The sequence below is a fragment of the Spermophilus citellus genome (assembly GCF_964194105.1).
Source record: "Spermophilus citellus genome assembly, chromosome: 10".
In the NCBI taxonomy this organism is placed as follows: domain Eukaryota; kingdom Metazoa; phylum Chordata; class Mammalia; order Rodentia; family Sciuridae; genus Spermophilus; species Spermophilus citellus.
Genome location: NC_138197.1, coordinates 32601771 through 32628592, shown reverse-complemented (window position 1 = coordinate 32628592; position 26822 = coordinate 32601771). Strand labels below are relative to the sequence as shown.

At 36.0% G+C, this 26822-nt stretch overlaps 1 protein-coding gene across 1 annotated transcript in view; it reads left to right on the top strand.

Moving 5' to 3' along the window:
- Positions 1-26822, top strand: part of LOC308658151 (antigen WC1.1-like) — a gene marked incomplete at both ends in the record, with an annotated part of 116331 nt that overhangs the window by 5660 nt on the left and 83849 nt on the right. The window contains 3 exons of the mRNA XM_081310776.1: positions 18060-18374; positions 25527-25835; positions 25926-26243. Of these exons, the coding sequence (XP_081166902.1) occupies positions 18060-18374; positions 25527-25835; positions 25926-26243 (942 nt within the window). The remainder of the gene's footprint in view (positions 1-18059; positions 18375-25526; positions 25836-25925; positions 26244-26822) is intronic.

Genomic DNA, 26822 nt, shown 5'->3' with positions numbered 1-26822 from the left:
TTAAAAAATATGTTCTGGACATTAATCCATTTTCATATGTATATTTTACACATATTTTCTCATGTTATGTAGACTGTCTCTTCTGTTGAGTGTTTCCTTTACTATGTTGAAGACTTTAGATTTTTTTGTAAATCTCATGTGCCTATTTTTTACTTTTTTTCCTGTTCTTTTGATGTCATGTCCAAAAGTTTTTTGCCCATTTTCTGAATCCTGAAGAATGTTTCCTATTTTTTGTAGTAGTTTCATAGTTTGCATTTAAGTCTTTAATCCACTTTAAGAAGATTTTTGTATCTGGTGAGAGATAAGGATCTAGGTTTTTTTTTCTTTTCTTTTTATAATGTTTATTTATTTCTTAGTTACAACATCCCCATTTGTATGTGGTGCTGAGGATCAAATACGGGCCTCACGCATGCCAGGCGAGCTCGCTACCTCTTGAGCCACATCCCCAGCCCTGGGTTGTTTTTTTTTTCTTTTGAATGAGGTTATCCATTATTTTCACCAGTGTTTATTGAAAAGACTGTCCTTCCTCCAATGCATGTTCTTAGCACATGTGTCCAAAGTCAGTTGACTATGGATGTATAAATTTACTTCTGGGATACATATTCTATCCTGTTGGTCTGTGTTTCTGATGTTATGCCAATAACCTGCTTTATTGATTACTGCAGGTTAATAGTACATTTAGAAATTGAGTACTGTAATGAGTCCGGTTTTAGTATTTGGCTCAAAATGGCTTTGCATATTCAAGGTTTTTTCATTATTCTGTATAATATTTTGAGATTGGGTTTTTCTAGATATGTGAAGAATACCATTGATATTTTGACAGAAATTGGCTTGAATCTGTAGATTGATTCAGATAGAAATGTTGACTCTTGGTCTATACATATAGCATGACTTTCCACTTTGTTTTTTGTATATGTCCTCTTCAAAATCTTTTATTAATGTTTTATACTTTTTATTATAGATATATTCTCCTTCTTTAGTTAAATTTATTTTTAAGTATTATTTATAGATATTATGAATGAAATTGATTATTGATTATGTTACAGATATTTTATTAATGGAAAACCACAAGATTATAAATTTTCATATATTGATTGTGTATCCTACAAATTTACTGAATTTATTTTCTAGTTTCAATAGTTGTTGTCATTTGATGGAGTCTTTGAGGTTTTCTGTATTAAGAACTTGTGATCTGCAAATAAAAATTTGACATCCTCTTTTGCAATTTTAATTACCTTTATTGTTTTCTCTTACCTGGTTGCTCCAGCTAGGATTTCAGTACTAAGTTGAACAAAATTCATTGAAGTGGATATTATCATTTTGTTCTAGATTTTAGGAAGAAAGATTTTGAGTTCTCCCATTCAGTAACATTTTACCTGTTGGCATATTATGAATAGCCTTTTCTATGTTGAAGAATCTTTTCTATTTCTAATTTATTCAGATTTTTATTGTAAAGGAATGCTGAATTTTATTTGAGGCCTTTATTGCATTTGTTATTATATAATTTTAGTATCATATGATTTTTGGCCTTTTTTCTGTTGATGTGTTGAATCATGTTTAAAGTCTTGGATTTGTTAAACCACATTTGCATCCAAGATAAATCCCAATGTATTATACTACTAATCTGTTTAATGAGCTGTTACATTTGCTAGTATTTTGTGGAGGTTTTTGACATCTATAATCATCAAAGGTGTTGGGTCTATAGCTTTTCTCTTTTTTGTGTGTCCTTCTCTAATGTTGATATGAGGGAATTCAGGCCTCTGAGAATGAGTTTGGAAGAATTCCCTCATCTATTTTTTTAAATGATTTAACCATATTGATATTCGTTCTTCTTTAAACCTTTCTGAGTAACTCAGTATTGAAGTCATATGCCCTTGGAATTTTCTTTTTTTTTCAATCTTTTTTTTAATTTATTTTTTTAAAATACATGACAGCGGAATGCATTACCAGTCTTATTATACATATAGAGCACCATTTTTCATATTGTTATATATAAAGTATGTTCATGCTAATTCATGCCTTTATTCATGTACTTTGGATTTTTTTTTGCATTTACAATTGTTAATACACATATATACCACAATTTTTCATATCTCTGTTTGTATACAAAGTATGTTGACACCCAATTCAGGTCTTCATACATGTACTTTGTATAGTCATGTCCATCACATTCCACTATCCTTGCTAATCCCCTGCCCCCTTCCTTTCCCTCCCACCTCTCTTCCCAATCTAGAATTCACCTAATCCTCCCATGTACCCCCTCCCTACCCTACTATGAGTCAGCCTCCTTATATCAGAGAAAACATTCAGCATTTGTTTTTTGGGGATTGGCTGACTTCACTTAGCATTATCTTCTCCAACGCCATCCATTTACCTACAAATGCCATGATTTTATCCACTTTTAATGCTTAGTAAAATTCCATTGTGTATATATGCCACGTTTTTTTTATCCATTCATCCACTGAAAGACTTCTAGTTTGGCTCCACAGTTTAGCTATTGTGAATCTGCTGCTATAAACATTGATGTGGCTGTGTCCCTGTAATATGCTGTTTTTAAGTACTTTGGGTATAGTCCGAGGAGAGGGATAGCTGGGTCAAATGGTGGTTTTATTCCAAGATTTCCAAGGAATATCCATACTGCTTTCCATATTGGCTGTATCAATTTGCAGTCCCACCAGCAATGTATGAGTGTACCTTTTTTTCTACATTCTTGCCAACACTTATTGTTGTTTGTCTTCATAAAAAGCAATCATGAAAATCATCTGGAAAAATAAGAGACCCAGAATACCTAAAGAAATCCTTAGCAGGAATAATGAAACAGGTGGCATTGCTATACCAGACCTTAAACTATACTAAAAAGCAATAGTAAAAAAGAAAGCATGGTATTGGCACCAAAACAGACTGGTAGACAAGTGGTACAGAATAGAGGACACAGAGACTAACCCACAAAATTACAATTATCTTATATTAGGCAAAGGTGCTAAAACAAGGCCCTGGATAAAAGATAGCATCTTCCACAAATGGTGCTGGGAAAACTGGAAATCCATATGCAACAAAATGAAATTATAACCCTTATCTCTCACCATGCACAAACTTATTTCAAAATGGATCAAGGACCTAGGAATTAAACCAGAGACTCTCTGAATCTAATAGAACAAAAAGTAGACCCTAATCTTCATCATGTGGAATTAGGCCTCAAATTCCTTAATAAGCCTCCTATCGTGCAAGAATTAAAACCAATAAAAATAAATGAGATAGAATCAAACTAAAAATTTCCTCTCAGCAAAAAAATCAATCTGTGAAGTGAACAGAGAGCCTACATCTTGGGAGCAAAATTTTTCCCCTCACACATCAGATAGAGCACTAATCTCTAGGGCATATAAAGAACACAAAAAGCTAAGCACTGAAAAAACATATAATTTAATCAATAAATGGACCAAGGACCTAAACATACACTTCTCAGAAAAAGATATACAATCAATGAACAAATATATAAAAAAATGTTCACCATCTCTAACTTTTAGAGAAATGCAAATCAAAACTACTCTAAGATATCATCTCACTCCAGCAAGAATTTTCTTTAGTGGGATGTTTTTTATTAATAACTTAACTATTTACTCATTATTGGGTTTCTTCATTTATTGTCTTTCTTCATGATTTTCTTCATGATGTGTTGAAGAATTTGTCCATTTGTTCTAGGTTATCAAATTTGTTAGCATACAATATTCATAATAATCTCTAATGATCCTTTGTATTTCTTTGATGTGAGTTGTAATGTCTACCTTTTAGTCTCTGATTTTATTGGAGTTTCTCTCTCTCTCTCTCTCTCTCTCTCTCTCTTAGTATGGCTGTAAATTTTTTGAGTATTTATAAAGAACAAGTTCCTAGTTATGCTAATATTTTACTCTCTACTTCATTTATTTCAGCTTTGGTCTTTGTTCTTTCTTTCTGCTAATATTGAATTAGTTTCTTCTTGTTTTCCTCTAATTCTTGGAGACACAATTACAATATACGTAATATCGTTCTGTTTTTGTTTTTATTTTTGATGTAAGAAAATATTCAAGTTCCTTTCTGATTTCTTCCTTGATCCATTAGTTGTTCAAAGTAAGTTATTTTCTTTCCATGTATTTGCATAGTTTCCACCCAAAAAATACCACTATGTATTATTTATTTTCTTTTGATGCCTTGAAAAACTAATCTTTAATTTTTTAATCATGTTCCAAATATGTTTAAGCTTTCTTGCTTCCTGTTCATTATCTTTTCTTTCTCTCCTCAAACTGTGTGATTTCAAATAATCTGTATTTAAGCTCACTATTTTTTTTCTTTCTTGTATGTATTCTGCCATCTCTCATAGTTTAAAATTCACTTAGTTTTATTTTTCATCTCAAGGATTTCTGCTTGCTTTTTAAAAAATTACTTCCATCTCTATAAATTTCTGTCAGAATATTAAATTATTTCTCTGTTTTTGTGAAAGCTCATTGAGTTTCATTAAAAAAAGTTGTTTACATTTTCATCCAAGAGTAAATGGATAGTATATGGTCACTTTCTGACACTTATTTTGACCATTAGGTGAAGTCATACTTCTTAGAAATTTTTCATACCTCGGTGGTGTGTCACATCACCTGCATAATGAAGGATCAGGTTTTTATTTCAGTCTTTCTAACCTTGATTTAAAACAATTTCATATATATACACATATATTTGTATTATATATATATATATATATTAATGCAGATAATGTGACATTACCATACACACATGTAATGTACACAAATGATAACTAAGCAAACTTCATATTTTCTCTGAGCCTGCTGACACTTCTGTTATTTTAATACTAGGTAGTAACTTAGCCTATGCTTTCTTTGTTCAGTAGAGAACAACACCGGGTTTTTCCCACATCCATAGCAGGTGTGTTTTTCAAAATGAACTGGGGAAATGGGGGAGAACCTCAAAGGGTAGTTGATACAAACTCTCCCTGAGACTGGAGTAGGTCAAGATGCCTCAACCGGGGTCACTAGCCTGCATTCAGGTACTCTGATATTCCAATGGGCCCTGGAAAGAATCACTTTGGAGTGACCACCTCCAGACTCTTAAACACAGATGGTGCCCATCTCCCTTTTACTTCCCAATGAGAAAGTTTTTCTCTTCATGTTGTTCTGCCTGAAGCTGGCAGAAGAATGGGGTGGGAAGGTCTTTGACCATTAACGCTGCAATGCTATTTCACATGCTGAGGCCACAGTCAACTCTGAAGAAGGACCTAGACCAATGCTGCTAGGAGTCATGTACTGCCAAGGTGGATTCATGGCCTGTGACTGCTGCAACCAGCCATAGGACATGCTGGCTGGAATACAAGTCCAATTGACTGGGCCATGTGTCTCTTCTCCATTCAGGGGCATTGGCCTAGGAACAACTACCACAAGGATCTGTCCAGTATTAGGTTTTACCTATCTGGCACTGATATACAAGGCCATCCTAGCTCTTTGGTTGACCTGGACAAAATTGAGACCTAAAGCTGTAATTATGAGGGGAGTAAGAGGAGACATTTCCTATGGTCAATAAAGCCCTGAAAAGAGCAGAAATGTGGAGAATTGAGGATCTTCTAGGCTCAAGAATAGGTAAGGAGAAACAATTTTCTACTGTGGACCCTGAGATTCTCCTATCACTCAGGTTGGTGTCTTTCTTGATAGTCAGTTAATTATGAGATATGGAGGGCACTTGTCTGAGAGTAAGTAGAAAGGATGTAGAGAGACTGACACACAATATATATCTTACATTGAGCCAAGGGAAAAGGAAATGTACAGTCACCTGGCATGTGAAGCTGTCATTGGGAAGAGTAAAACAAGGACATGAGAGGATAGGTAAGGATGTCAGCCATATTCTCCAAATTTATAACTTTGTACAAATCACCATCCCTACTCCAGTCTACCATCTCTGCCAAAATAAAAGGAAATGGTGCATTAAAATTCTCAATTTAATTTACAGTTTAATGATCTTTAATCTTAGCACTGAAATAAGCCACTATCAGAAGATACTTCAGATATTGGATATGTAAGACATGAAAAGATGATTCTAGGAAACAAAAATAAAACTGAGAGTAGTTTTATGCTACAAAATTAAAGGGATAGTACTTTCTTTGCTTAGAAATAAAACAAACCCCAAATCTGAACTGTGCAACAACCACATTTCTGTCATTCCAAGAGTAACCATCAAAGATGTCTTTTGCTGTCTTGTGCCAAACATATCTTCAGAAGCACTGATGTGTCTCTTTCTTCTAATTAATGATTTTTTAAAAACATGAGTATAGTTCTCTAAATGCAAGACAGATTTTAAAAATTATGGTTTTCTTTACTTTTAATTTTTGCTCTCTTGATCCCATGGTATTTCTATAGAAGTGCATTCAATATATTAATTCTAAACACAGTGACCTTTGGTAAAATTGTTCCTCTTTGGCTAGACTCTCAAAAAACCCAATGACTGCTAAAGTTTGGATCTTAAAATTGTCCCCAAAGGCCCATGGTAAATGCCTAATCTCCAACCTAGTTCTTTTGAGAGTTGAGAGACTCCTCAGGCTTTTGAGAATATTGGGAATCACTGAGTCATTAAGGCCTGTTCTTGATGGAGATTATAGAACCCTGGCCTCTTCTTACCTCTCTTTCCAGATACGAGGTGAGCATTTGCTGTACCTTGTTTTTTTAATAATGAGGGGCGATGCTACCACTCAAAATTAGGCCAACCAAATACTAAGTATAACTTCTAAAATTGTGAATGAAATTAAAATTTTCTCATTTAAAGCTGATTATCTAATGTGTGTCTTAAACTTTTCTCTTTATAAGCTGATTATCTAATGTGTGTTTCATAAAAAAGCATTTGCTAACACACTAACCTGGCTGATAGTTTTAACATTCATGTAAGACATAAAATTCCATTTTTAAGTCAAATTTTTTAAAAAATGCTCTTATCAAATCAATGGTTAATAAAAAAATTTTACTACATCCCAGAAATGAAGAATTTTACCAAATATGAAAATATGGAACTCTTTTCTTCCTACTCTTCCTCCCTGCTCTGTTCATAGTTGCTCTCATTATATCAAAGAAGACATTTGGTATTTGTTTTTTAGGGATTGGCTAGCTTCACTAAGCATAATCTGCTCTGGTGCCATCCATTTCCCTGAAAATTCTATGATTTTGTCATTTTTTATTGCTGCATAGTACTCCATTGTGTATAGATGCCACATTTTTTTTATCCATTCATCTATTGAAGGGCATCTGTGTTTTTTCCACAGTCTAGCTATTGTGAATTGTGCTGCTATGAACATCAATGTGGCAGTATCCCTGTAGCATGCTCTTTTAAGGTCTTCAAGGAATAGTCCGAGAAGGGCAATAGCAGGGTCAAATGGTGGTTCCATTCCCAGCTTTCCCAGGAATCTCCAAACTGCTTTCCAAATTGGCCGCACCAATTTGCATTCCCACCAGCAATGTACAAGTGTACCCTTTTCTCCACATCCTCGCCAGCACTTGTTGTTGTTTGACTTCATAGTGGCTGCCAATCTTACTGGAGTGAGATGGTATCTTAGGGTGGTTTTGATTTGCATTTCTCTGACTGCTAGAGATGGTGAGCATTTTTTCATGTACTTGTTGATTGATTGTATATCCTCCTCTGAGAAGTGTCTGTTCAGGTCCTTGGCCCATTTGTTGATTGGGTTATTTGTTATCTTATTGTCTAATTTTTTGAACAGAGACATGAGATGGGAGGGAAAGGGAGAGAAAAGGGAAATTGCATGGAAATGAAGGGAGACCCTCACTGCTATAAAAAATTACATATAAGAGGTTGTGAGGGGAATGGGAAAATAAACAAGGAGAGAAATGAATTACAGTAGATGGGGTAGAGAGAGAAGATGGGAGGGGAGGGGAGGGGGGATAGTAGGGGATAGGAAAGGTAGCAGAATACAACAATTACTAATAGGGCATTATGTAAAATTTTGGATGTGTAACCGACGTGATTCTGCAGTCTGCATTTGGGGTAAAATTGAGGGTTCATAACCCACTTCAATCTAATGTATGAAATATGATATGTCAAGAGCTTTGTAATGTTGTGAACAACCAATAAAAAAAATTAAATTAAAAAAAAGAAAATATGGAGCCATTTTCATGAGAGGATCAAATTTGGGTGTTTGTAGGAAAGTGCTCAAATACGTCTTTTTTACAATAAACTTGGATATTATTGGATGTGTGTGTGTGTGTGTGTGTGTGTTGTTTGTGCATTATGAATGACTTTCACATGTGCTTATTTAACCACTGAAAATTTCATTTTAGGGCACAATGAAAAGTAGTGGTCAAATACTATTTTTAAAAAAAATATTTAACTTTCCAATGATGTAAAAAATATATATGCTGGTGATTTCAGATGTTACCTTTTACATACCAACTTCCAAAACATACAATTGTCTTTTGTCTACATTAAAAATTCTGTTATTTGGCATTTGTTTTTTAAGGATTGGCTAGCTTCGCTTAGCATAATCTGCTCTAATGCCATCCATTTCCCTCCAAATTCTGTGATTTTGTCATTTCTTAATGCAGAGTAATACTCCATTGTGTATAAATGCCACATTTTTTTATCCATTCATCTATTGAAGGGCATCTAGGTTGGTTCCACAATCTTGCTATCATGAATTGTGCTGCTATGAACATCGATGTAGCAGTGTCCCTGTAGCATGCTCTTATTAGGTCTTTAGGGAATAGACCGAGAAGGGGAATAGCTGGTAGGGACGAAGACCTTGAGAAGAAGATTAACATTAAACAGGGATGATAGGTGGGAGGGAAAGGGAGAGAAAAGGGAAATTGCATGGAATTGGAATTTGATCCTCAGGGTTATACATAATTACATATAAGAGGAAAGGAGGGGTAAGAAAAAAAATACAAGTGGAAGAAATGATTTACAGTAGAGGGGGTAGAGAGAGAAAAGGGGAGGGGAGGGGAGGGGAGGGGGGATAGTAGAGAATAGGATAGACAGCAGAATACATTAGACACTAGAATGGCAATATGTAAATCAATGGAAGTGTAACTGATGTGATACAGCAATCGGTATACGGGGTAAAAATGGGAGTTCATAACTCACTTGAATCAAACTGTGAAATATGATATATTAAGAACTATGTAATGTTTTGAACGACCAACAATTAAAAAAAAATTCTGTTACATTGGACTCTCATAAGAACTTAGTTCTTTTTAATATTATTAAATCTCATGAATATTTTTATAGCAGCCTTCTATTTCACAAATTTCTTTCCCATATTCACATTTATTTTTACTTATGAACTTCAAAAATTCTATAGAAAACATCAAATTAGTAATAATTTAGATGCTGATAGGCTGGGGATGTGGCTCAAGTGGTAACATGCTCACCTGGCATGAGCGGGGCACTGGGTTTGATCCTCAGCACCACATAAAAATAAAATAAAGATCTTGTGTCCATCAAAAATCTGAAAAATAAATATTAAAAATTCTTTCTCTTCTCTTTCTCTCTCTCTTCAAAAAAATAGATGCTGAACTGTATTCTATCAAAAATTTTCATTCACTAAAAAGACAGTATAATAATTATTTATATTTCTACTTCAAACATAAGATGTTTAAAACCTTCAAAAATAATTTGGAGTCTTATTAAGGAAATCAGGGACTAATATGACATGATGAAAATTTGGGCCTCCTCTTTCTTTAATAGGTGGAGTGTCTCTGGTTTAATTCCCTAGGATATTGATCCACTTTTAGTTGAGTTATGTGCATGGTGAGAAATAGGGGTTTAATTTTATTTTGTTGCATATGGATTTCAGTTTTCCCAGCACCATTTGTTGAAGAGGCTATCTTTTCTTTAATGTATGTTTTTGGTGCCTTTGTCTAATATAAGATAACTGTAGTTAGGTGGGTTTGTCTCTGTGTCCTCTATTCTGTACCATCAGTCTACAAGTCTATTTTGGTGCCAATTTCATGCTGTTTTTGTTACTGTTGCTGTGTAGTATAGTTTAAGTTCTGATATAGTGATGCTACCTGCTTCACTCTTCTTGCTAAAGATTGCTTTAGCTATTCTAGGTCTCTTATTTTTCCAGATGAATTTCATGACTACTTCTTCTATTTGTATAAAAAATGTCATTGGGATTTTGATTGGAATTACATTAAATCTGTATAGTCTTTTGGTAATATGGTCATTTTGGTAAAATTAATTCTCCTATCCAAGAACAAGATTTATCTTTCTATCTTCTAAATCTTTTTTAATTTCTTTCTTTAGCATTCTGTAATTTTTGTAGTAGAGGTCTTTCCCTTTTTTTGTTAAGTTGATTCCCAAGGGTTTCTTTTTTCTGATGCTATTGTAAATGGAGTAGTTTTCCTTGTTTCTCTTTCAGAGGATTTATCACTGGTATACAGACATGTCTTTGAATTATGGGTGTTGATTTTACATCTTGCTATTTTGTTGAATTCATTTATTAGTTCTAGAAGTTTTCTGGTGGAATTTTCTGGGTCTCTGGGTATAGAATCATATCATTGACCAACAGTGCTTTTTTGAGTTCTTCTTTTCCTATCTGTATCCCTTTAATTTCTTTAGTTTGTCTAATGGAATACTACTCAGCATTAAGAGAGAATAAAATCATGACATTTGCAGGTAAATGGATGGAGTTGGAGAATATAATGCTAAGTGAGGTTAGTCAAACCCAAAAAGCCAAATGCCAAGTGTTTTCTCTGTTATGAGGATGCTGTTCCATAATGGGGTTGGGGTAGGAGCATAGGTAAACAAACTCTATATAGAGGAAAGAGGAGGGAGGATGAGGGAGGAGACATGGGGTAGGAAAGACAGTGAAATAAGATGGACATCCTTACCCTAAGTGCATGTATGAAGACACATATGGTGTGACTCAACTTTGTATACAGCCAGAGATATGAAAAATTGTGCTCTATGTGTATAATATGAATTGTAATGCATTCTGCTGTCATAGATAACAAATTTGAATTTAAAAAATAAAAAAAATAGTCTGATTGCTTTTACAAGGGTCCTACATATTCCCTGTTAGATTTATTTTCTTAAATTTAGTAGCTGTATTCCAATTTGCTGCTAAATATCTCTTCTTTTGGTGCACCATTACTCTTGATCAACACAGTGTTGATGGTGCACTACTAATTCACTATACCTGATGGATTAGTAACTATCCCCTCACAAAACATAGGAGATCAGTAGGAGTCACTGCCCTGGGTTTACCATATTCTTGTGGATCAAATATACATTCCGGGGTCCACAGTCTCAGCTGTGTGGGAAGCGCATGTCTAAAGAGCAAAGGTAAATGAAAAATATCAGGAACTGGGAAGGAAATGTTCTAGAAGCATCAAGTGCCTGTTCCTCATGTTTTCTCTTTAGAAGCTCATCTTTTCTGTGATCTCTACAGTTTTATGTATGAAACCACTTTTGGTTAGTGCCTATCATTTGTAGTGAAAATAACATTAAGAGACTCAGTATCAGATATTTTGTTTAATGTCATTGTCTAAACAAATGCCTCAGGCTGTAGGCTTACTATGTGTAAAAACTGCAAGCAGTACTTACACTATAAGTGCTTTTATAAATCAGATGGGTAAGATGCCTGCCAATTGCTTCAGTAAGCCATGAAAAATTGCCATTACAGGTAAATGCCAGCACTGTAGGCCTTTAAACCATGCTCAAGTTATGACATATTCCACTCCCCAGTGTTCAAGGTGGGCTACTCTGAACACATATTCGGTCATTTTGTATCTATATTATAGAGGTCTCGATGAGCCAATCATAACATTATGAAACATGCTTATTGATGATTGTAGAGTGTACAGACACTAGATTATGACACATCACTTCTATTGCATGAAAAACACAGGTGTGAGGACAGCTCACTAAGTTGATGGTATTTTTACCTCAGCCATCTGGAAATGGAAAAGAAGATGGAAAATTTTCATCTTCAGATTCTTATCAACCAGTGAAATATTACAAAAGTATGTGTACTTTTGAAATTAAAATCAAGTACTGTGTTTAAACCATTGTAATAAAAGGAACACCTTTCTAGTTGAAGGCTTGGTAGACCAGAGCAATACTCATCTTTTAGAATCAGGTGATGTTGATTTGTAGAGCAGTGCACACCTGCATCTGAGCCACACCCCTGACTGTGCACTGTTTACACCTCTCATTTGCAAGAGTCCATCGATTCCTGAGAACTACAGGTGAGGATCATCTGTCTGTACAGTTGATAGCAGACTGAGATTTCTAAGTCATATATTATTCAAAAAAATATATTATCCAAAAAAAACTTTTCCATGGCTTCTGGGTGAATAAATTTCTTAACATAATACTAGAACATGATAAATGAGGGTAAGGGAAGGTTGGTGGGGCTGGCCATCACACTACAGGGATTTTGTTAGCAAATCTGGGAAGCATTTCAAAACAAAAGTCAAAGCCACCACAAGCCCTTCTTTAAGTACTTTGTGAATCCAACTGGTGGGCACAAACTTTTTCCAGAGGCTCTAGTCATTGCCCATGGAAGTGTACTAGTCATGGTGGATTCTTAGAATGCCTGTGAAAGTGGTGTAAGCAATCAAATCATTGAGCTCCACCCTGGAGAGGGGATATGAGAATGCAGTGAACTGTCAGATGTATCGTCTGAGCTTTCTTCCTCTGTGCAAGCACATGTGAATGGAATCACTATTCTTCACAGAGGGAAGGACCACTTACTAATGAGGTTGCAGGCCCTTCCCTGCCACTCAATCATCTCAGTATGTTTGCAACATGAATTACATGAATCTTAGAGATCGTTCACAAAAAGATACTTTCAACTACAAGGTAGGAATCCTGATATTTCTAGAAATGTTTTATCACACCTTATGAATAGCTCTACCAATAACATGTTTAACTATGATAGGACCTACTTAACTTCTACTTGAGACTACTTATTAGATTTCAATGAGTTTAATTCTTTTTTTTACACAATTAATTTACCTACTCATTTTCATAGAAACTGAGACTTAGTGCTCCTCTGCTGTAACAACTCCATATCTTACCCAGAAAACTCTGCATTCTGAAAGCTTAGTTTGTGGGAGGGACTAGAACACTTTTCATTCTCTTTGCTTTTTTATATTAATTTGTTTAATATATGACAATGAAATGCATTACAATTCATATTACACATATAGAGTACAATTTGTCATATCTCTGGTTGTACACAAAGTATATTCACACCAATTCATGTCTTCATACATGTTCTTTGGAATATGATATCCATCCCACCCCCCATCATTTCTAACCCTATGCCCCCTCCCACCCCTCTGACCTATCTAGAGTTCAACTATTCCTCCCATGCTCCCCCTCTCTATCCTACTATGAATAAGCCTATTTATATCAGAGAAAACATGTGGCATTTGGCTTTCTGGGATTGACTAAATTCACTTAGCATTATATTCTCCAATTCCATCCATTTACCTGTAAATGCCATGATTTTATTCTTTTTTATTGCTGAGTAACATTCCACATTTTTTCATCCATTCATCTACTGAAGGGCATCTAGGTTGATTCCACAGTTTAGCTATTGTGAATTGTGCTGCTATAAACATTGATGTGGCTGCATTACTATAATATGCTGTTTTTAAGTCCTTTGGGTATGGACCAAGGAGAGGGATTGCTGGGTCAAATGGCTGTTCCATTCCCAGTTTTCCAAGGAATCTCCATACTGCTTTCCATATTGGCTGCACAAATTTGCTGTCCCACCAGCAGTGTATGAGTGTACCTTTTTCCCCACATCCTTACCAACACTTATTGTTGTTTGTATTCATAATAACTGCCATTTTTGACCGGAGTGGGATGAAATCTTAGAGTACTTTTGAATTGCATTTCTCTAATTGCTACAGATGATGAATATTTTTTTCATGTATTTGTTGATTGATTGTGTATCCTCTTCTGAGAATTTCAGGTCTTTGGCCCATTTACTGATTGAGTTATTTGTTTTGTTTGGTATTTAGCTTTTTGGATTTTTATATATCCTAGAGGTTAGTGTTATATCTGATATGTGTGAGAAGCAAAACTTTGCTTCCAAGATGCAGGCTTTCTATTCACCTCACAGATTGTTTCTTTTGCTAAGAAGAAAATTCTTAGTTTAAATCCATCCCATTTATTGATTCTTGATTTCATTTCTTGCACTATAGGAGTCATATTAAGGAAGTTGGAGCCTAATCTGACATGATGGACATTAGGGCCTACATTTTCTTGCATTAGTCACAGGATTTCTGGTTTAATTCCTACGTCCATGATCTAATTTGAGTTGAGTTTGTGCATGGTGAGAGATAGGGGTTAATTTCATTTTGTTGCATATGAATGTAAGTTTTCCCAGCACCATTTTTTTTCAGTATTCTTTTTTTTCTTTTTTTTATTGGTTGTTAAAAACATTACAAAGCTCTTGACATATCATATTTCCAGCACCATTTTTTGAAGAGCCTATCTTTTCTCTAATGTGTGTTTCTGTTGCCTTTGTCTAATATAAGATAACTGGAGTTAGGTGGATTTGTCCCTGTGTCCTCTATTCTGTACCATTGGTCTATCAGTCTATTTTGGTGCCAATACCATGCTGTTTTTGTTACTATTTCTCTCTAGTGTAGTTTAAAGTCTGTTATAGTGACGTCACCTGCTTCACTCTTCCTGCTAAGGATTGCTTTAGCTATTCTGGGTCTCTTATTTTTCCATATGAATTTTATGACTGCTTTTTCTATTTCTATGAGGAATGCCATTGGGATTTTGATCAGAATCGCATTAAATCTGTATAGTGCTTTTGGTAATATGGCCATTTTGGTAATATTAATTCTGGCTATCCAAGAGCAAGGTAGACCTTTTCATTTTCTAAGGTCTTCTTTGATTTTTTTTTCTTTAGGGTTCTGTACTTTTCATTGTTAGATCTTTCACCTCTTTCATTAAGTTGATTTCCAAGTGTTTTTTTTTTTTTCCCTTTGGGGCTATTGTAAATGTCCATGGGCTCTCTCTCTTCCAGTGAGGAGGTTCACAGAACAGGGTAGAGGAGAGTGTGGCTGTGGATTCACCATTCAAGATCTCTGGAGACCAAGCAGGAAGCAGGTCGGATTTTATTGAGCAGTTGATGAATATATATTCAGACAGTAGCCAAGAAGATTACAGACACCAATACAATTTCTGGCCAACTGTCCTTGTAGCAACCAATCCAGGAACGGGCCATGGAGCAGGCACAGGGACTGTAATGTATGGCCTTACACCCAGGGCTATGCCTGTGGGATAAGCAGTTTGCCGCTCATACACCTAGCACGGGGGAGTGGTTTGCCACTTAGATGCCCCTAATATGTGCCGTGTATGCAGTACACTCTGCACTTGTCCACACATAAATGGGGCAGTTTTCCTCATTTCCCTTTTAGAGTATTTGTTATTGATATACAAAAATTCCTTTGATATATGGGTGTTGATTTTATATCCTGCTATTTTTCTGAATTCATTTACTAATTCTAGAATTTTTCAGGTGGGACTTTTTGAGTTTTCTAGGTATACAATCATATCAACAGCAAATAGTACTAATTTGAGTTCTTCTTTTCAAATGCATATCCCTTTAATTTCATTCATCTGTCTAATTACTCTGACAAGTGTTTTAAGAACTATGTTAAATAGAAGTGGTGAAAGAGGGCATCCCTGTCTTGTCCCAGTTTTCAGAGGGAATGTCTTCAATTTTTCCCCATTTAGAATTATGTTGGCCTGAGGCTTAGTGTAGATTGCCTTTATGGTGTTGAGATATGTTTCTGTTATCCCTAATTTTCTAGTGTTTTGAACATGAAGGGGGGTTGTATTTTGTCAGATGCTGCTTCTGCATCTATTGAGATGATCATATGGTTCTTATCTTTAAGTCTATTGGTATGATGAACTACACATTAATTTTTGTATGTTGAACCAAATTTGCATCCCTGGGAAGAATCCCACTTCATTGTGGTGCACTATCTTTTTGATATGTTTTTTTATTCAATTTGCCAGAATTTTATTGAGAATTTTTGCACATATGTTCATTAGAGATATTGGTCTGAAGATTTCTTTCTTTGATGTGTCTTTGTCTAGTTTGGGAATCATAGAATGAGTTTGGAAGTGCTCCCTCTTTTTCTATTTTCTGAAATAAATTGAAGAGTATTGTTATTAGTTCTTCTTTAAAGGTCTTATGGAACTCAGCTCTGTATCCATTTGGTCCTGGGCTTTTTGTTGGTAGTCTTCTGATAGTGTCTTCTATTTCAATGCTTGATATTGGTCTGTTTAAATTGTGCATATCATCTTGATTCAATTCAGTCAAATCATATGACTTAAGAAATTTGTCAATGTCTTCAATATTTTCTATTTTATTGGAGTACAAGTATTCAAAATAATTTCCAATTATCTTCTGTATTTCTATAGTATCTGTTGTGATATTGCCTTTTTTATCACATATGTTAGTAAATTGTGTTTTTTCTCTCCTTCTCTTTATTAGTATAGTGTATTTATTTTTTCAAAGAACCAACTTTTTGTTTTGTCAATTTTTTCATTTTTTTTTGTTTTCATTTCATTGGTTTCAGGTATGATTTTAATTATTTCCTGTCTTCTACTGCTTTTGGTGTTGATTTGTTCTTCTTTTTCTAGGGATTTGAGATGTAATGCTAGGTCATTTATTTATTGACTTTTTCTTCTTTTAAGAAATGAACTCCATGGAATAAACTTTCCTCTTAGCAGTGCTTTCATAGAGTCTCAGAGATTTTGATATGTTGTGTACATGTTCTCATTTACCTCTAAGAATTTTTTAATCTCCTCCTTGATGTATTTTGCAACCCACTGCTCATTCAGTACTGTATTTTCATTTTTTAAATTTTTTAAAGAGAGAGGGAGAGAGAGAGAGAGAGAGAGAGAGAGAGAGAGAGAGAGAATTTTTAATATTTATTTATTTATTTGGTTTTCAGCAGACACAACATCTTTGTTTGTATGTGGTGCTGAGGATCGAACCCGGGCTGCACCCATGACAGGCGAGCGCGCTACTGCTTGAGCCACATCCCCAGCCCCAGTATTGTATTTTAAATCTCCTAGTGTTGGAATAATTTTTATTATTTATTTTGTCATTGATTTCTAATTTAATTCCATTATGATCTGATAAAATGCAGGGTAGTGTCTCTACTTTTTGTAAGTGCTAAGAGTTGCTTTGTGGCATATTATATGGCCTATTTTAGAGGAAAAACAAGGTATATACAACACACCTATATTATATTATTCAGATGTTGCAGTCCCAAAAAATCTTAATTCATGAAAAGCACTTGGTTTCACATATGTGGGGGATGCGAGGGTGGGAGGATAGAGGAAGAGAAGAAAAAGAAAAAAGGTTTGAAGGAAGTAACCAGTATTATTGATTGTTTTGGAGATCAGCGTCTTTCCTGCTTCTCTTCTCATCCAATGGGTGGAGCTGTCTGTTGTTAGCTGGTATCTCAGCTCTCAGCATGGTGAAGACAACCAGGGTGGGAAAGCTGGACCTCATGCAGGGCACATGGAAGTGAGGCATAGCACCTGTCAGTCTCTGCAGGGAGATTTCACCTCAAGGGTTTCTTTTTGGTCTGCTCATATGACTTGATCGCCCAGTCCTATCTCCCTATCATGCCTGAAGATTTCCCAGTTCATGATCTCTCTGTTCTACAAAATTTTCCGGGTTCCCTTTCCCTTAGCAGTTCCCAATTAAGGGAACTGTCTCACGGCGCTCCTGTGGTTGGAGCCCTGGTAGCATTGCACACCCCTCCCACTGAAAGCTGTTTTGTGTTGGGCAGTTGCTATGAGTGTACTGTGTAGGAATGGACAATGAGTTTAATTCCTTTTTTCTTTTTTACACAATTAATTGTTCTACTTGTTTTGGTAGCAACTGAGATTTAGCTGCTACCGTGGTGTAACAACTCCATGTCTTACCCAGCAAACTCTGCATTCTGAAAGCTTAGTTTGTGGGAGGGAGTAGAACTCTTCTCATTCTCTTTGTAAATGCAAACATTGACATGATTCTTTCTCCCCAGACACTCGACAGCTTCGCCTGGTGGACGGGGGCAGTCGCTGTGCAGGCAGAGTGGAGGTTTTTTACCAGCATTCCTGGGGCACTGTCTGTGACTACAGCTGGGACCTGAATGATGCCCACGTGGTGTGCAGACAAATGGGCTGTGGAGAGGCCCTAAATGCCATGCACGAGGCATTCTTTGGGGAAGGATCAGGGCCCATTTGGCTGGATGACCTGAAGTGCACAGGAGAGGAGTCCCATGTGTGGCAGTGCTCTTCCGTAGGCTGGGGACAACACTACTGCACACACAAGTTGGATGCAGGTGTCATCTGCTCAGGTATGGCCAGTGAATTCCTACTGTATTGGAGAATGAAAAGGTCTAAGGAAGTGAGTGCCTTACCCATGGGGGGGGGGTAGAAAAAGAACAGTCTATAGAGGACAGAGAGGTTCTTTCATAGACCCTGAGTGTTTGAAATAGCTGCACATGACGAGCTTCATTGGTTTCTCTTCTTGTAAACTTTAAACATTCTACTTTTCTTTCTCAATTATCTTTCTTGATAAGATAGGCTTGTTGTAGGATGATTCCACTTAAAATCAATCTTCATAATTTTGTTTCTCTAGTTTACTATTTTTAGAATGACACATAATTACCACACATTCTGTTTGCAGTACTTTTCAAAAGACACACAAGAATGAGTTTTTGCTTTTCTCTGTTGAAATGAATGTGTGTGTGTGTGTGTGTGTGTGTGTGTGTGTGTGTATATATACACATTATATACATATATACATTAGGTTTCCTTTTCAAAGCAACATCTGTATAAACTCATATTTGGGAAGTTTAATGTAACCCAGTCCTGGATAATGTTGAATTCCATAAAATATTAGTGCATATTAATTATGGTAAGAGAACATATAGTTTAGAACCAGGATATTTATTCAGTGATCTCCACAAATACACTTAGTTAACTGCTATTCACACACCAAACTAGCTTGATAAGAGACAATACACGAGGTGAGTGCCTGATTTTAGTATATTAAAAAGAAATGACATATTTAAAAGGGAGGAAGTTTACAAGTTTCCAACCTTAATCAGCCCAGCATGAAGACAGATGCATCCTTCCTGGGGAATGGAAAAGAAATAAACCTTAGGCTTAAGACTTAAAACCCAGGACAAGAACTGCCAGAATAAAACCTGGTGTCCTGTAGAGTCTGACAACACTGATTTCTATACCAGTGCCTTCAGACTGAGAATCTAGAACTGTGTTTAGTCAGCAGCAAAGAGGCTGTCTCCACCACCACTCCTCCAAGCTGCCTTGGCAGAGAAGGAAGTAAGACTCCACCTGTTAAGGAGCAGGGCACAGGGCTGCCATAGAACTTTGTGTTGTAGCTCAGTGTCAGGCCCACCATGGGGGAGTGATACTCAGCACTCAGTGGGAATTAGAGGCCTCAACTGTAGGACAGAGACCATAGGGTGAGAAAGACCTGAGTGCTGGTGGGACATATTCAAGTAGAGCCTGTGGTTGGTTGCAGGAGTCCTAGTCTTTGACTCTACCTCATCAGTAGGCAGCTCATAGCCTTTAGGGCCTTGGTGAATTCCCAGTTCTGTGTTGTCCTAGTTGTTTCCTAGGGTTGTGAAATAGCATGGAAGCATTGGTGGCTACAGAACCACTCTCCTCATTTCTCCCCAAACCCAGACAGCACACTATGGAGAAAGTAGAGAGTTAAGTCTCTGCTTGGGGTGAAAATTTAATTGGCCACCCAGATTTGACCTGGAGCCTTGGGCTCTTTACATGTTACATGTTACTCTCAAAGATGAAAGATAAAGAGTTTAAAGAAATTAAGAGAAAAGAAACAAACAACACATAAGGGTGGCCTAAATCACTTGATGGCAGGCTTCTCAACAGCAAACATATAGACCAAAAGTGAGTGAGTGTCATGAGATTTTCATAGAGTGAAAGAAAACCCTGCCAATCAAAAATACAGAACTCATTGACAATAGCTAAATTGCTGAACCAACCTGGATATCCTTCAGTAGATGAATAGATAAAACTGTGATACACACACACACACACACACACACACACATATATGTATATATATATATATATATATATATATATATATATATATATATATATACACACACACATACATACATACACATACACACACACAATGGAATATTGCTCAGCATTAAAAGAGAATAAAATCATGGCATTTGCAAGTAAATGAATGGAGTTGGAGAATATTATGCTAAAGGAAGAAAGCCAATCCCAAAAACCCAAAGGCCAAATGTTTTCTCTGATATGTGGATGCTGATTTCTCTGGGGATGGGTACAGAGAGAGCATGGAAGTAATAGAGGAACTTTATAGAGCAAAGGGGAGGGAGAGGAAGGAAAGGGGAAGGTAGATAGGAAAGATGGTAGAATGAGATGGACATCATTACCATAAGTACACGTATGAATACATGTTGTGACTCTACCTTGTGAGCAATCAGAGACAGGAGAAATCATGAGCTATATGTGTACTATGAATTTAAATGCATACTGCTGTCATGTATAACAAATTAGAATAAATAAATATTTTTTAAAAATACAGAAAGCAAAACTATCCTTTACAAACACAGGAAATATGAAGACATATACCAGAAATTTCCCAGAAAAATTACCATATAATATATTAATCCACTGCTGAGCATATATCCAAAGATAATAAAATAAATAAAATCGGGTGTTAAAGAGACAGGAATACTGCCATTATCTAAGAAATGGAATTGATGTAAGTGTCCATCAACTGATAAATGGATAAATAAAATAAAATAAATTTGTGCAATGTAACACTCTAGGGAAGAAAGGAATTAAAACCTTTCATTTACTATGTGAAATAACTCAGGCAAGGAAAGAAAAGTGCTTTATAATCTTATTATATGTCAAATCTGAAAGAGTTGACCATTTGGAATTTGAGACTGGAATTGTGATTGCTATAGGCTGGAGAGTGTAGGGGATATAGATGGAAGGCTACAGATGGTAAATGAATAAGAGATTTTGCTTAGATAAGAGCAAAAATTTCTGGTGCACCACTACACAATAGGGTGACTATAGAAAACAATAATAAACTATGTTTCAAAAAGTCGTAAGAAAGCATTTGGAAATTTTCAACAAAAAGAAATAAAGTGTGTGAGGAGACAAAGATAACACAATGTATACATACACCAGAACATCTCTTTACCCGTTAAAATGTACACTATTTCTGTTTTTAGGGATCAGTTGAAATAAATTTAAGGAGAAAAATGAGAAGATATGGGGGAAAGATTATATAGTTTACATTGATGGATTCAATGATACAAGAAAAGTGCATTGGAAGGTAAATTTTATAACAATGGGAACAAGGAGACAAATAGAATGTTTTGAAGACTGAAAAAGCTTACAGTATATGGAAGATGGCAACAGAAGGGTGACAAAGAACACACATGAATTATCTGAGCATCACTTAACACCCTGGGTGTACAATGAGGAAATCTGTGTACATTTGTGTGAATCCTGTACACCTTAGCTGTACAAAAGGAGAAGAATTATTAACAAAAGCGACTCAAACTTATGTCATTGAGGTCAGAATGGGAGAAGAAGAGATCCCATGGATGACACATTTTTCAGAAACTTGAAACATTCCCAAGGAAGCAATGTGTCTATGTAGCAAAAGATCAGACAAGGATATATCTGACTGCAAATTTTAATTTACTCCAGTGAGAATGATTCATTTGGTTCAATATACTTTTGCAGGTTGAATTTTTCTTTCTTTTTCTATCCATGTCTCACAAATTTTTCCAATTGCTTGAAACTTTTATTCCAATACTTATGCAGCTCCACAAAGATAACAATATTATTTCCTTGAAATATACGTATTCAGAACAACAACAAAAAAACCCAAACACATACTTCTATAACTTGGAAAGTTTGGGCATATGTTTTGAATAAGAAAACATGGAAGGAGACTCTCAAAATTGCCTTTATACACATGTTTGGTACAATAGGACTGGGCAGAAAGTTTAGGTGTCTACTTTGAAGACCTCTCTGCCCCATTTTTACCCTTTGTCAGTGAGAGGCATTTTAAACCATACTGGGCCTCTAATGTCCCCTGCTGTGCATTGATGGACAGGTCATGCTGACACCTCTGGCTTTCAAAGGTAACTTGGAAGCCCAATGGTAAAATTTGCTCTTTGAGGCAGACACTTGACCTTTGTGGACCACTGCCTGGGCAAATACAACACATGATGGAGGCAATCCCATGTACTCAGGTGACACAGTTCTGAGACCTAAACAGAATATTAAGATTGTACAGTAGTGGACAAGGAGACAGGTGGACACAGAAATGAGGTTGCTGGACCCAACGTTGAATATTATATTTAATTTTTATGTTTCAATAAAGCCTCAGGTAGGTTTGCTTCATCTTATGCCTCAAAACTGAAAGAAGAAATTTCCAACACAACTCAGAGGGAGCAATGCATATCAATACTTTGAATACTTGAAAAATTACCATTCTGGGTAAATCTTACCAATTTAGGTCTCTTCAGTAATGTTGCAGCCTTCATAATATTTCCTCTTGATTCAAGAAGAAGGACTACTCTGATAATATATTTGATAATTAGTGTTCATACACTAGAGGTCCAGATGAACCAACCTCAACATTCAGACCTCTGGGATTTGGTGACTGTAGATTGGTCAAACTGAGTGAATAGGTTCAAAATACCTTAGTTTGTTGTTGTTGTTGTTGTTGTTGTTGTTGTTATTGTTGTTGTTACTGGAGATGGAACTCAAGGATGCTTAAACACTGAGCCACATCCTAACCTCTTTCTTATATTTTATTTAGAGACAGGGTCTCACTGAGTTGCTTAGCATCTGGCTGTTGCTTGAGGCTGGTTTTTAACTCACAATCCTCCTGCCTCAGCCTCCTGAGAGCCACTGGGATTACAGGCATGTGCCAGAGCACCTGTTGCACCTTAGTTTTATTTGAGAATGTATTTTGTATAAACAAAATAGGTGTACGGGATGATAAACAATAAATGGTTGAATTATTTACCTCAACCATCTGGCAATGCAGATAAGTAAGGAAAATAATTTTTTATCTCCAAATCCATTTATACCATATTTTATCAAAACTGATATGTATTTTTGCCAATAGTACTAATGAGGATTTCTAAACCACTAAGATATAAGAAATACCTACTTAGCTGAAGAACTATGTAGACCGTAGTAATACCTACCTCTGGAGTCAGGGGATCTGGGTTTATAGAGCAATGTATACCTACTTCTGAACCATACTTTGACTGTTCTATTTATATTTGATTAAATACAACAGAGCAATTCTACCCCTGAGAATAACAAGTGGGGATCATCTCTGTGTAGATGGTAGCTGACTCTAATTTGTACATCAAGTATTTAAAAAAATGTTTTGAGTTTTCTGAATGTATGTTATTTCATTAAAAATGCCTAGAAAACAACAAATAATATAGTTTTAAAGATGAATAAAAATATTGTTGAGTTTGCAAAACCACTGTCCTCTGAACACCTCAGGATCTCTGTTCAGCACAATGATAGACACTCAATTGATGTTATGAGTATGTGTTCTGTATAAATTTTACTCTTCACTCTCTCAGGCTTATAACTGGATTAGGTCTTTCTGATCTGTGAATAGTAGAGGACCAAAGATGAAACCTTTGGATAATCTGTATATTTTTTATCTGAAATGTTTCCAATTTTCATTAGTGTGATTTATAAAAAAGTTCTTTGTGAAGATATGATATTGCAATACAATGTTTTTCTTAGTCCAGTGCCGAAGAAAATGTGCCACATAACATTTCAATTGGAGAACACTACAATCATATATTCTACTGAAATGTCTCAGAACTCAAAATAATGTTATTCTAACTCACTTGAGGCATTCTATATTGGGATCTAGTAATATATAATATACAATTAAATGAAAAAGAAGTAGTGCTTCTGCAGACAAGTTTGTGTATCTAATAGAGCCAGAACTTTAATCAGTCATGCACAACTCATTATGGTGGTGGTGTTAACCCATAGTGTGTAGATGTCCTGAATAGAAACCAGAATCCACAGAAAAAAAGAGCAGGCTGCATCCACAGGGAGAGCCTACAGTGATGATTTCTGTTCTGGAGTCTGAACTTAACTGTTCCCGTCACTGTACACCAATATTGATAGCTAAGTTTTATGATGCCCGGCAGGTCTCATACTCTGTAAAACATACCATGTGAAAGTATAATGATTTCAATTTGAAATTTTGTATTTTCATTGTGACTTTCCAAGTAAGGTACATTATCATCACTCTTCTGTAAAAATTATATAAATTAAAAAGTCCTTGTAGTCATAAATCCACACTAAATGTTAATATATCAGTTTCAGAGAGAAATTATAGTATTCTAATTATAATGCTTTAAGTAAAAATTTTGATAATGTAGATGAATACTTTTGATGTTAAATCCATTTTGAAGGCTTACTTTGGAAAAATAATCAATGATTATATTATTCTCTTCAGCAAGAATTCTCTGCTGAACTTCTTCATGACCTAAACTTGCTTACTTTCTTTTCCATACCTGTGGCCAAATGCCTGTTCAAAGGTGTGAACCCATACTTGAAATATCTTCCTGATGAGATTCAATAGATAGCTAATGGCTTCTTCCAACTCCACTTATTAGTAAGAAAATAATCTCTCAAAATAAAATAAAACAAAAATGCAAAAAAACTTGCTCAAATCTCTTGATGACTTCTTGAGTGTGTGTGTGTGTGTGTGTGTGTACTTCTGATCCTACTTCTAAATTCTCTTGCTGTCTTAGGAAGTATGATATAAAACCCTGATTATTTTAGTCAAAATAACCTGGTTTCATCTCAGGCTCACACTATTTAATGGACTGTTCCCTCATCTCTAAATGGAAAATAGATATAAATTGTCAGTTTTTGATACATATTTATATTTTTAATTCATTAACAAATGTTAAGTTAGTTGGAATTTCTTTAGTGAAGAAAAAGTTCTTGAGGATAAAATTGTGAAAATTAAGCCCAGTTATTTTCTACTGGAGTTCAAATTCAGTGGATTGATATAGGTGCTATAAAAAAGGAAGTAGACTGATAGAGACAGATATACAGACACACACACAGGTATCTTTTTAATATAAAGTATAGTATGTTCATATAGAAAAAAAGCAAAAACACATATATTACACACACAAACACAAACACAAGGAGTTATACAGATATCCATTAATTTCTTAAATCAATCATTCAGAGTTGATCTTTTAAATTCCTCCTTGTACATTATTCTTCACACACTTGCTCCAGAAATTTCCATTCTGATACCAACTGTTTAATACACTCCCAACACAATGGGAAAAGAAAAACTCTCAAGCATTGCCTGAGACATGTGGCTATGAATTCCAAGCCAAGATACTCATTTTGATAGTTAATTTCTTCCATAGGATTTGTGCGTTTGGAAGGAGGAGCTGGACATTGCTCTGGGCGAGTGGAAGTGAATTCTGGAGGAGAGTGGTTTCCAGTATCTGATGGGAATTTCACCTCCCCGATGGCCCAGATCATTTGTGCAGAGCTGGGGTGTGGCCAGGCTGTATCTATCCTGGTGAACCTGCCAGCCAGAGAACCTGGTGAACTGTTCTGGGCTGAAGAGTTCCAGTGTGAGGGGCAGGAGCCTGAGCTCTGGTTCTGCCCCAGAGTGCCTTGTCCTGGAGGAAGCTGCCCACACAGAGGAGCTGTGCATGTTGTCTGCTCAGGTGAGAAAAACAACAGGATGTTAACCACCATATAACTCTGAGGGGGGTAATAAAAATGTGAGATGTAGCTAAAACCCTGTCTTCTACCAGGATATACAGATATTCGGCTCATGAAAAATGGCAGCTCTAGGTGTAAGGGTCAAGTGGAGATTAAGACTTCTGAAGGCTGGAGAACACTCTGTGCCTCCCACTGGAATATGGCCAATGCCAATGTTGTCTGCCGTCAGCTGGGCTGTGGGGTTGCAATCTCCATCCCAAAAGGAGAATACTTTGTGGAGAGAGAAGATGAGATCTGGAGACAACGATTCCACTGCTCAGGGTCTGAGTCCTTCTTGTGGAATTGCCCTGTGAGTGGCCTGGGTGTTCCTGCCTGTGCCCATGGAAACACAGCCTCTGTGGTCTGCTCAGGTAAGAGAGGTCAGGGCTGACTGATACTTTAGTGGCATGTCTCTAAGAGCAGACAGCATGGAGAACACATGTTCCAAAATGAACTATGATTCTTCTCAATGATCATTTATCTTTTAGGCCCTGTCAAACGGTTTTAAGAGGAATAGTTCTAAGTAAACATTATTATTTGTTGCAATTCATAGAGAACACTGTATAAAAAATGAATGAATGAAAACTCTGGAAAGTTTCTCTCCCTGGATCATCAGAGAGCATTAGCAGCTCCCAGAAGTCACCTGCTGCACATTCCTCCAGTCACTGTGCCCTCCTCCCTTCTGAAGATGTGCACTCTGACATTAGCTGCCAAAGAAAAATTTTGTAGATTTGACCATTATGTAAAATCATGCAGTATCTTCTCTTGTTGTACCTACTGTGACTCCACATTGTGCTTAGAGTTTACCCATTTTGCTATTTGTAGCAGAGCTTCCTTTATTTTTATTGCTGTTGAGTTTTCTGCTGAATGACCACATGACCATGTATGGATACATTCAAGTGATATTGAGATTTTTCTTGTTGACTTCCCAAATAATGATCCTACATATT